This window comes from Berghia stephanieae, chromosome 1 (genome assembly GCF_034508935.2).
Source record: "Berghia stephanieae isolate SIO BIC M18660-M18661 chromosome 1, UCSD_Bste_1.3, whole genome shotgun sequence".
Classification (NCBI taxonomy): domain Eukaryota; kingdom Metazoa; phylum Mollusca; class Gastropoda; order Nudibranchia; family Aeolidiidae; genus Berghia; species Berghia stephanieae.
This window is the reverse complement of record NC_088360.1, coordinates 49,057-61,707: the sequence shown is the minus strand read 5'-3', so window position 1 is coordinate 61,707 and position 12,651 is coordinate 49,057. Positions and strand designations below refer to the sequence as shown.

Below are 12,651 nucleotides of genomic sequence, written 5' to 3'. Positions count from 1 at the left end.
CGAAGATTACGTCACTCAGGCCTTTGTTATTGTTTTTGCCATCCGCGTTTGTGAGTTGTTCTCACTAAACTGTATTAACCAGACTATAAAAGTTCATGGTTACACAGAGTTTGTGTGTTGATCTGTTATACTTCCGGATGGCAATGTTGTGAACTCCTTGGCCAAGCGCATTCTATCTATACATAATACACGCTGTGATCATTTCATTTTTGATATTTTTTCCACGCTTCCAAGACCCTTTCAATCTATCAACTCCTGAGGAAGTTCATTCCATAAAAGAACGGCATAGGGAACGAAAGCATGTAGGCGGGCATCTGTTCTTGATGTTTTAATTGATAATTTGTTGTTTTGTCTTCTTGTTAGTTTGGGTTTTTTTTTATCTAATGAAGTTGTGGAATTTAATGCTGGTGTTGCCTGATTCATTTCTTGGAAGGTACATATCTTGTTTCCTTCGCGACGATGTTGCATTTTATTTTCCAGACCTAAGCTTTCTGTGAGTTTTGTTACGCTATTATGTGAGTATTTATTAGTTATTCTCCTTTCAACTCTATTTTGTACCATTTCCATCTTGTTGATATCAGTTTTGGTGAAGGGTTCCCTTACTGTGCTTGCATATTCCAACGATGGGCCTTACTACAGTTTTGTAGGCGAGTGTGAGTTTCGTGTTTTTAAAAAAGCGCTTGTTTTGTTTGCCTTTGATTGAGGTTATGAGCAATATTAAGTACACAATATCTAGAAGATTTAGCTAATTTTTGGCCATGAAGGCGGTCGTCATAGTTTACAGGTGGTTTTTTTTTCTCTGGGGGGGGGGGGGGGGGGGGGGGGGGGGGGGGGGGGGGGGGGGGGGGGGGGGTTGTTGTTTTGTTTGATTTCGTCAGAACGTTACTTTTGTTTACATTGAAGCACATGAGCCATGACTTCTCCCAAGCTTCCAGTTTTGCCAAGTCCTCGTCATAGTTCAACGCTATTAACGTTGAAAATCAAGAAGTACGTTCACTCCGACGACTCCAAACCGTTTCGAGACGATTTGCCACAATTTTCCTCAGTCGTGAAACTGTAGGTTCGTGCGATTGTATTGTTGAGCGCTATCAACTCTCTCTCTCTCTCTCTCTCTCTCTCTCTCTCTCTCTCTCTCTCTCTCTCTCTCTCTCTCTCTCTCTCTCTCTCTCTCTCTCTCTCTCTCCCCCCCCCCTTTTTTTTTCTTTTTTTTTTTTCCACCCGTTGTTCCCTTCTGCAGAATACTTCTTCTGCTGAGTTGTAATCGGAACGGCCTCAGGAAGTAACCTTACCGTTACGCATAATTATTATTATTATTATTATTATTATTATTATTATTATTATTATTATTATTATTATTATTATTATTATTATTATTATTATTATTATATATTATTATTATTATTATTATATTTAGCTATGCTCGATGGCATGAATTTTACATTGTCTGTTAGGAAGAATTTGATCGTCAACCCTATTTTTAAATAATAATAATAATGATAATAATAATAATGATAATTATTATTATTTGTTATCATCATCATCATCATCATTATTATTATTATTATTATTATTATTATTATTATTATTATTATTATTATTATTATTATTATTATTATTATTATTATTATTATTATTGCGTTGTTGTAATTATTGTAATTATTTCATTTGGATAAGCACGTATACAGAATATCCAGTCTAAGTCAGACGGTTTGTTTGAAACAGATTATTACGTCCTGCAGATTTGACTGTTTACAGTAGTCTGCGTCCCATTGTATCTATTTTTTTCGTGTTTCCTAACTGGAATCTTTTTGATGATTCCAACACAATTTTGTAGAGATCTCGGTTGAGCTTTGATTTTGAGTTTGTTTGAGTTTTATATATTCATATTAAAAAAATATAGTTTAAAACTTTTTGGTTCTGAAATTTGACCTGATGTTTTTCTTTTTTTTTTTTTTAAACTGTTTTAAGAACGTCTGTTACACGATGTCATTTGTCGTTCTTTAATACATACGCTTTGTTAGTGTCTTTTGTTAAAGTGGAGAGAGAGAGAGAGAGAGAGAGAGAGAGAGAGAGAGAGAGAGAGAGAGAGAGAGAGAGAGAGAGCAAACCAAACCAACTGTAGACGTATGAGTAATGTAATGTAGTATCGATCAGCGTTTGTCCGTCGGTAGTCTTGGAATCGGGTATCGATCCAGACTGTCTCATACATCCGCCATTGATCTAATAACCTTTCACCCCTCACCCCACTTGACTATTTATTACGTCATTTCCCCCCTTAGTGGTTATTTACACAAAAATTGACTATGTTTATTATCTCTAACTATTGTATTTATGCATAGCTGTATTCATTTAATCATTTATTACTAAGCTTTGGCTTTGGAATCATATTACTTGGTTTTGTCCTTGACGTCGCCCAATACCCTAGTTGTGAGGGAAACAGTCAAATGTATGATTAAGAGTTTTGGGAGATGATATTTTTTTCTCTTGTATTTGTACATCACCTCTCTTTTAAGTACTGTATATATTATTTTGCATATAATTATATGATTTGTAAACATTTGAGTGTGTTCGGGACATGTGCTTGGGTCAGGATGAGACATTCAGGTGATCTCAAACTAAAAGTACACTGATGTTCGCATGCTCTTGGAATCTACATCTGTCCCTATCTGAACCAATTCACATTTGTTTTACTTTTTCTTGGGTGTTTTAATTGTAATTCTAGAGCTTTTGACTGTCCCGTTTTATTCCTTTTTGCTGGCGCGAATATGACCTAAATGTGTTGCAAGCGCCGTAAAACATTGAAAAACAAAACAAAACACTTTTATGTCTTATTGGCGCTCCACATAATTAATCATATAATATCCCAAAAATGTTGAATATTATTGTATCGTAGTAGCAGTCTCGGTGGTTGCTGTGGGAGATCATTTGTATGTTCTTCTACTTGAAACTTAACTTTTTATTCAAACCAATAGTGCAGATCGCTTTCGCTGTGACATGATCCGTTTTCGTTGTTTCAAACGAACTCACTTTGAACTCGCATTCTTCCAAAGGAATTTACTCTTCCGTATACATCAGATCAAGTTTTGTAAGTGCTCTTGCCCCACATCCCCCCCCATATATATATATATAATATATATATATATATGTGTGTGTGTGTGTGTGTGTGTGTGTGTGTGTGTGTGTGTGTGTGTGTGTCCGTCCATCCATAAATCATCCTTCCAATATGCTATTTTCTAAAACATACGAAGAACGGATTGTGAAATGAAATCCTATTCCTTCCTCTGACCTTCTGTCAATTCAATTCTGTAACTTACCGCCTCTGGCGTGTTGGGTACATCCAGTCTACGCATTGATTAATATCCAGAGTGTTGGAAGCTCTGTGGGTGACATCATCAAATGAGTAAGCTCTTCTATTGAAGATAGTGGATTATAACATCATTCATCTATATGGGTTTTCTTCCTGGGGAAGAATAACGCATATTCCTTAGAGTAGAGGAGAGAGTTTAAAAAAAAGGCACGGTACATGTGCTCCTTAGAGAGAAAAAAAAAGGGGCACTACATGCGCTCAGCAGAAATGAAGTGGAGGGGGGGGTGGGGGGGGGGGTGCAATATCCATTAAATTTGCTCAAAGGGCTTTTCAACCTCTTAAAGGTGCTTTTACAACAAAAAAAATTCAATAGAGGCAGGCAGTGGTGTTACCGGTCAGGTACTTATTTTACACATGAGCACGTGAGAGGGTGTGAGTAAAGAACCTTTTCCCAAGGATTCCACTCTGCTTCGCCCGCGGAACTCGAATAACATTTCCGAAGGCCACAAAGCGCTTTTTAAAAAAAGAAGCTACTACTACATGTAGAGGTAACCAATTTTCGGAGATGCACTGTTAGCCCTCAATGTTTCTGTCCAGATCAGTTTTAACCCGTTTTCCGTCATCCATTTAGAGACTGATGTTATTCTTCTAATTCTCTGATTCATATTGCTGCTCCCCATACCATGTTCGGCGGGAGACGATCACCCGGCGCTGGCATAACAAAATAAAGAGGGGAACTGGGGAAACGCTCTCAGACGCATGATGGACGATGCCCCCATTTCCAGCCGAAATAAGTTACGGCTTGTACATGGCTTCTCTGACTTTGGACGGGGGTTGCTCATAGATGGAAATCGACTTGGACACGGTTCCTCGTGGGGGCGGGAGATTTAGACGCCTCGAAAACTGGGAGAGAAATTTCCAGGCTTCTATACCTTCAAAAGGAGATCCTGGGTTGCGGCAAATCGACTGAGATCGATAACCGTCCTGACGGCAGCGACGCTTCATCAGTGGGGACATGTACGCGTTTTGGCAAAGAACCTGAAACCGCAGAGCATCTGATCGAGCGTTGTGTTATGACGAGGCTACCGGACGGGTTTGCGACTGTACACAAATGCGGCAATGAGTTCGACGCTCGACCATTAGAAACTGCTGCCCATCCCATCGTTGGTGACATAAATGTCAAGATCTACGAATATACTTCATTGATCAACTTTTGAAAAAATTAGATCTTTTTCTTTTTTCTTTTTTTATTTTATTTTTTTTTTTTTTAATATGGGTATTTTGGATATACGTTGAGGACTGAAGATTTTTTTTCTCCATCATTCACCTGCGAAATCGACACGCAACGGTTCCTGGAATAACCGCTCCTTGTTTGAATTAAGTATGCAAGTTATTTGTGCGATGATGAATCAATGCATTTCTATGACTCACGGGAGAAATGTCGGATATTGATGTATGTAACGTGTTTTTTCCTTCCTTCTTGCTGCAAACATTTATAAATTTCATGTGTTATCTCTTCTCCAGAGTGCATGAAAATCAGTGTGGAGTTGGCAAGGACCAAGTCATCATCATTACAGTAACAGCATGACGACCGGTAAGTGGACCATCATTATTAGCATCGAGCAACTAATTCTTCATAGTGTTTTTGTCTGTCAATGATTCAAATACGACGATCGGTTTTAGAGTCGTGTAATGGATTCATAAATTTTTTTTTGTATTGTCCTAAGTCTAAAAAGCCACTCGACTATGGATTAGCAAGGGAGGCGGGGTTTTCCCTATTTGTTTTTGTTTGTTGCTTTTTTTTTTGGGGGGGGGGGGGGGGGGGGGGTTAGAAATTTTGATTATGTCGGTAACTGGAGGGAATTCTCTTCTAAAAAGTTCTGACTACTGTCTCATTACATTTACAGTTCTGTCGCTTACTCACTTAAAGCTGATGAGAATAATGCGACATTCTTAAAACCGTTAAAAGATGTTTGTTGTAAAAATCACTCCAACCTTGAACGAATTTCAAGAAGGAATGAGTCGTTGATTCAACATCATCGATCGTCATGGGAATATCTCTTGTTTCAGATTGGACTTCGATGCGAATGATTGCGTTCTTCAATGGACCGTGAATATTTCACCGGTTTGCATCAACCTCTTTAGTCAGCATGTGAGTTAGTCAGATGCTCGGTAGTTTTGGTTTTCGAAGCAAAAACAAATATATGTAACTTGGAACCTTTAAGTATATTAAAATTTATTTATGGTCTGGTATGCGTTTGAGTAAAACACTCACCTGGAAGCTCTGACAGTAGCGCTGCCCTTTCCCCGGCCAGGTGGAGTTGTCGAACCAGTTAGGTCGCGGGTTCGAGCCCCCATCGCCGCGGAGTTAAAAAAAAAAAAATTCTCTTTTGTCTTCTGGCACTTTTCTACTCACTTCATTTCTTGTTGTTATCAATAATAAATATCTGAGTATCGGAATCTTCATTCATTCCAGAGCGTCATTGTGAGTTGTAACCACTAGCTGATCCAGTAGAATAATTTGCTTCCTTGAACACTTCTAACAACAACTCACTTTTCACTTTCGTTTGCGTATCGTCATCTTCTTTTGTGACAGAATTAGGCTTACGATGACGAAGGCACAACCCCCTCTTCATAGATGGAACGAAGTTGACGTCACTCAGGTCTTTGTTATCGTATTTGCCGTCGATGTTTATGAGTAATTCTCACTAAACTTTAACTGTAAAAGTTCTGGTTACACATAGTTTTGTGTGCGGGTCCGTTATATTTCCGGATGGCAATGTTGCGAGTTTCTTGGCCAAGCGCACACTCTATAGATAGAATGAGTTGACGTCACTCAGGTCTTTGTTCTTGTTTGTTTGCCATCCATATTTATGTTAATTTTCACTTAACTGTATTAACCAGACTATAGATAGAATGCGCTTGGCCAAGGAGTTCACAACATTGCCATCCGGAAGTATAACGGACCAACACACAAACTCGGTGTAACCATGAACTTTTATAGTCTTGTTAATACAGTTTAGTGAGAACAACTCACAAACGCGGATGGCAAAAACAATAACAAAGGCCTGAGTGGCGTCATCTGCATACTATCTATAAACATTTAAGGTTACACATAGTTTTGTGTGTTGGTCCTTTACACTTCCGGATGGCAATGTTGTGAGCGTCTTAGCGCACACTATCTTTAGATAGTTCGAAGATGACGTCACTCAGGTCTTTGTTATTGTTTTTGCCATCCGCGTTTATGAGTAATGCTCACTGAACTGTATTAACCTGTCTATAAACGTTCATGGATACACACAGTTTTGTGTGTTGGTCCGTTATACTTCCGGATGGCAATGTTATGAGCTTCTAAGCCAAACTATCTATATATATATATATATATATATATATATATATGCCGTGCTCTTGTCTGAGAAACTCATAACATTGCCATTCAGAACTATTATAACGAAACAACACACAAAACTATGTGTAGCCTTAAACATTAGAGGTGTTTGAAAGTTAATTTTAAAAACGTTTGAAAAATTATCGTAACATCTCCCGCTATAATTACTTTTAAGTCTTTGATAAACGTCTAGTTAGAATCATGACTAATGACTACCATCTTTGGAAGAAAAAAACAAAAACAGATATTGTCAAGTTAAAAAAAAATAATATCGAAATTGCACGAGATGTCTTAACACTGGAAATTTATTCACAGTGAAGTCAAATGGTCGAGGCATCACAGTCCCGCTGTGTTGAATGCACGGTATTATTTTTTACTTTAATCTTCAGACGTGATTAGATATGCTATGTATATTTCCTCATTGTTGATAATTCAATCCAATCTATTCTATATTCCAGTCACAGCTCCTATGATGGTAAACAAAATTGAAAGGGGCGATTAATGTCCATTTCCTCCCCCTCTCCACCCTTATGATACTCCACCTTTATTTCTCATCACCTTTTTCTTTTTTCCTGACGATTGCCGTAACGTCGCTTTTGGCAGAATATTATTTATTTATTTAATTAGTTATGCTTGTGACAATGCGCGCTTCAAACTCAGAACTTATGGTCTGGATGCTTGGGGCATGCTTGCGGGTATATTGGGTTAAAAGTATGAAGAGGCTTATTTTGTTTTTGATTGCAATTAATTTATTGTCATGGGAGATTGCTCTAATTATTAATACACTACCTCAACAACACCATTCTTATCACCATCATCATCATCATCATCGCCGTTAATATTGTTATCGTTGAAGTTCTAAAATTGTTTAGAAATTGAAAATTTAGTGAACATAATGTAAACCATTTCTGCCATATACTTAACATCACCCCCTTTTTTATTTATCGGACTCATGATCAAATATTATTGTCATCATTAACTTTTGTTTAACCGCCCATCTTATCATATTCTTATCGCTGCGTGTGGATAACGGGTGAAAATTCATAATAGTTTGTGGCTGGCTAAACTTCTTTTGTCTGCGAGAAGTGAATAAAAAGAAAGCAGTCCAACACCGAATTCATCCGAATCGCCAGCACTACGATGCCGTGGTGGTGTGGAACGGCAAAGGTTTGTATCCTGTGTCATTCATTGGCTGTGGTCATCGTTGTACGGCGGTGGAAAGCCTTTTGCAGTCTGATTATTATAGCTTCACATTCTTTTTACGCCCGTTTTTCGATGTTCAGTCGGTCCACATGCCTATCTTCTGGTTCATTGCTTGATTGATGGATTTATTTATTTATTATTATATATTATTATTATTATTATTATTATTATTATTATTATTATTATTATTATTATTATTATTATTATTTTTTTTTTTTTTTTTTTATTTTTTTTTTTTATTTTTTATTTTTTATTTTTTTTTTTTCTATTTTCATCAAAATCACTGTATTATTTCATTCCCCCCCCCCCCCCCCCCCCCCCCACCCCCCCCCCCCCCCCCCCCCCCCCCCCCCCCCCCCCCATCTTAATTAAATTAGATATAATTCAATGACGCTTATTGATTTATAAACTTGTTATCTTGTAGCTGGAATGGTTTCATGTCCATTGCTTGTCAAATGATTTTCTCCTTTTTACACACTGGTTTCATACGAGTACCTCCCTCTCTTTCTCTTTCTCACTCTCCCACCTCTCTCTCTCTCTCTCTCTCTCTCTCTCTCTCTCTCTCTCTCTCTCTCTCTCTCTCTCTCTCTCTCTCTCTCTCTCTCTCTCTCTCTCTCTCTCTCTCTCTCTCTCTCTCTCTCTCTCTCTCTCTCTCTCTCATCTATCTCTCTCTATCTCGGCTTCAAAAAGCATCAGTTTATTTATTATTTTTTTAAAATACACATTTCTGTTTTGACTGTTGTATGTTCACTATTACTTTCCCCTATTTGTTTAAAAAAATTTTTTTTTATTTATCATCATACTTTTCATAAGCCTTTAGTGCCTCAAAACCACTTTAATAAGAAACAAAACAAAATCAAAAACATTTGCATTGTTATTTTGGTAGTCACGATTTTATTATGATTGAAGACAAAGTATTGCTTTGATGTTGAAGGCTTGTGATCAAACCAATCAATACCATCATCACCCTCACCCCCACCACTACCCTGCAGCTTATTGTTATCATTCCAGCACAGCGGTACATCATATCTCTCTCTCTCTCTCTCTCTCTCTCTCTCTCTCTCTCTCTCTCTCTCTCTCTCTCTCTCTCTCTCTCTCTCTCTCTCTCTCTCCCCCCCCCCCCCCCCCCCCCTTTCCCCTTTTCCGCCACTCAGCACCCATTAGCATTTATTCATGTTTACTGTAACGTGTGCCTATGCCTATCTATGCCACAAATGAGCATGCATTTTTTATCATGCGATTTTTTATTTATCTCCCCATCATTTTTCATCAACAACAGTAACTGTTTTGCATAGTATCATTGCTTTGGAACAAAAGGCAGAGCAAAACAATACCAGATGCCTATACACTATCTAGTCTCTTTACCATACTGACGGATTAGAAAAAAAAATAAATTAAGCAATATAATTAAAAAATAGCATTTAGCTTGCAAATTTATTTATCAATTTATTTGAATTTGTTTTATCTTCATTCCCGCCTTATTAAACAACCAAATCATTATTTTCGCTATGCTTTGGCATTATTTATAATTAATAACTAGATATAGTAATTAATAATAGCTTTTCGCTTGCAAATTTATTTATCTATTTCTTTGAATTTGTTCTATCTTCATTCCCGCCTTGGTAAATTAAACAACCAAATCATTATTTTCGCTATGCTTTAGCATTATTTATGACAGAACAACATTTGTAATGGGTGAATCCTATTTGCATGAAGGAGGTCATCCTCTTCTACCGTCCTTCATCTGTCTTTTCCTTTCCTACGGCTTCTCTTCCTGGAAACAGAACTGAAATGAGACATTTACCGAGGAATTACCGTTTGGAATTCTAAAGGAATGGAGGAGAGGATAATAATATCTCTCTCCTGTTGCATCTCCATTATTCACCGTCCTCTCCATCATTCCCCCTCCCCCTCTTTCTCGCTCGCTCGCTCGCTCTCGTACTGGCGTTAATTGAGAATTTATTAAATCTCATTTCTGATTGCAACCTCTGTCAGTAGCTCTAGTTTATATTTATATTTTTTTTCTTTCCTTTCCCTGGGGTCTTCTAACCTTCCTTGGTTGGCGGAGAGATCTCTTCTGTTGTGTCTTCTATTAGCCTTAATCTCTTTTGTTCCTTTCACTGTTGCCATCTGTAATCTTTGTGTTCTGGATTGAGATTGCTCTTATTTTTTTTTTTCCTTCTTCTGCCTTGTCCTGGCGGGAATCCTTATTGAAAGGGAGGCAGTCAAACGTATGGTTCCTTTGATGATATATATATTTAGATAGATAGATATAAAGATATATATCATACTTTGGAAGTGTATCTTCATTGTGTGATCCTTTGCAGACTTTGAGGCAATGTTAAAAAGCACACAAACGGATTGCTCTTGGAATCTTCCGCCCCGTTTTGAATCCGTCCACTTTGTCTTACTTTGTATTTTGTGATTTTAACCTCTACAACTTCCCCCAATCATCTCCCTTTTTCCTGTTGCTGTAATGACCCCAAAACTGTGGCAACGGCCGTAAACCCCTTGAAAGGCAATACAAACTTTCCTTTCTTTTATCACTGATTTTTTCATTATCGTTTTTTTTCTTTTCTTCTTTTTCTTTCTTTCTCTTTCTTTTCTTGCTCCCTTTTTATGAAATATACTTTTTTATAATTATTATAAATTTTAAAAGATTATTTGTGGTAACTGATATGATTGGCATGCAAAGATCTTGCACGATTAGCATATTTATGTGCTAAGATATGTTATAACCATTAGGCAAAATCATTTTGCTTTTTATAAAGAAATGGTGTTATTTTTTTTTTATTTTACTTTAAAATTATTATTATTATTATTATTGTTTCCATTGGCTAAAATAAAAGATGATTTATTAATATTTAGTTAAGTTCTGGTAGCAAGAATTACCACACAAATTACGAATAAACAAAAAGAAAATGTTTACATAATAATAATAATAATAATAATAATGATGATGGTAATGATAATAATAATAATAACAACAATAAAAATAGCAATGAAAATAATAGTAATTGATGATGATGATGATGATGATGGATGATGCTTATTATTATACATTATACCAGTCTCAGAAGAAAGTTGCTTGTCAAAATCTTCATCAGTGTTGAAGACTTGATGCCATGATTACAATTGTTGTGATAATACAACCGCTGCATACCTGAAGGTCTTTATGCCATGATTACAATTGTTGTGATAATACAACCGCTGCATACCTGAAGGTCTTTATGCCATGATTACAATTGTGATAATACAACCGCTGCATACCTGAAGGTCTTGATGCCATGATTACAATTGTTGTGATAATACAACCGCTGCATACCTGAAGGTCTTGATGCCATGATTACAATTGTTGTGATAATACAACCGCTGCATACCTGAAGGTCTTTATGCCATGATTACAATTGTTGTGATAATACAACCGCTGCATACCTGAAGGTCTTTATAAAGTGATATTTATCCGCTTTATCATTGGTCATCTGCTACCCTTTTAAGAATTAATATTCTTCCATTATTCAAATTTATTTGAAATGGTAACGACTACCTTGTTTAACTACATGAATTTTAAAACAGAAAACGCCAATCTTATAATGCATTTTAAGCATATAGACTAAATTGTCCATTGTTTCATTTCAGTATACATAATGATCAATTTTAAAACAGAAATCGCCAATCTTATAATGCATTTTAAGGATATAGACTAAATTGTCCATTGTTTCATTTCTGTATACATAATGATCAATTTTAAAACATGTCATGAATTCGATCTGCTGTGATTGTTGTATGTTATGCTTACTCTCTAAAGCAGAGCTTAAGCATCATTAAAAGTCAACTGTTTAGATAACAGTGGTGATTATCATCATCATCTCTCTTTTTTTGTCAGTCGTTTATAACAATGATATTGTTTTTTACCAACTTTATTTTACTTATTCGATTGAAAAAGAAGTATGTATCAAATCATATACTATACTTTATTTGCGATTGATGATAGAAAACAAGAAAACCAAGGGCAGCATCAGTTTTGATGTCATCCTCAAGCCCGCTGCTGCGGAATCCCCCAAACCCTTGTTGCCAGCCTCTCCTCGCAATAAGATGCAGAAAGAATTGTCCGAAGAAAAGATTGCCATGAAGTTGAAGAAGGCAGAGCAGAGGAGAAGTGTAAGTATTCATTAATGTATATTGTTAGACTGTATATTGTTTAAAGAGTAAATGGGAGACCCTTATATTTCTTTGTTTTTATTTATTGATATTTTATAATGATTTCATCGTGTATTTTTCTTGATGTGTATAGTCTTTGAGCAGATCCAGACGAAACACCTGGATAAACTGCCCTGGATCTTTTTATTTTCTCTACATGATTTAGTTCTCTTGTCTTACACTCTTGCTAGCCGGGCTAAACTTTGAATCTCCTCCAGTTTTTGTACCATTAAACGGATATTAGCAATTGCTTTCCATCCTGCTACCCAATCAGATGGATTGAGAGAGAGAGAGAGAGAGAGAGAGAGAGAGAGAGAGAGAGAGAGAGAGAGAGAGAGAGAGAGAGAGAGAGAGAGAGAGAGAGGGTGTCGATCATGACTGCACCAGGAATCAATGAGACATTTGCTCTACCACTGAATACTGGGACCCTTTCTCTCTCTTGAATATTCCATTATTTTCTTTTTTGTACTGGTGCTAAAATGATCTGCAAACTTTTAAAAAACTCAATGGCTGGTGTTTGATTTTTACATTAAGGAATTCCATTAATAGTGGG

The 12,651-nt window shown here is 36.7% G+C and overlaps 1 protein-coding gene across 1 annotated transcript; it reads left to right on the top strand.

Moving 5' to 3' along the window:
• The first annotated feature begins 4,800 nt into the window (after positions 1 to 4,800).
• LOC144963510 (uncharacterized) lies at positions 4,801 to 12,342 on the top strand. The gene is made up of 4 exons (XM_078897584.1): positions 4,801 to 4,901; positions 7,746 to 7,862; positions 11,893 to 12,059; positions 12,265 to 12,342. The coding sequence occupies exons 1-4, from the start codon at positions 4,892 to 4,894 to the stop codon at positions 12,340 to 12,342; spliced, it is 372 nt and encodes a 123-aa protein (XP_078753710.1). The 5' UTR covers positions 4,801 to 4,891.
• Positions 12,343 to 12,651: the final 309 nt, after the last annotated feature.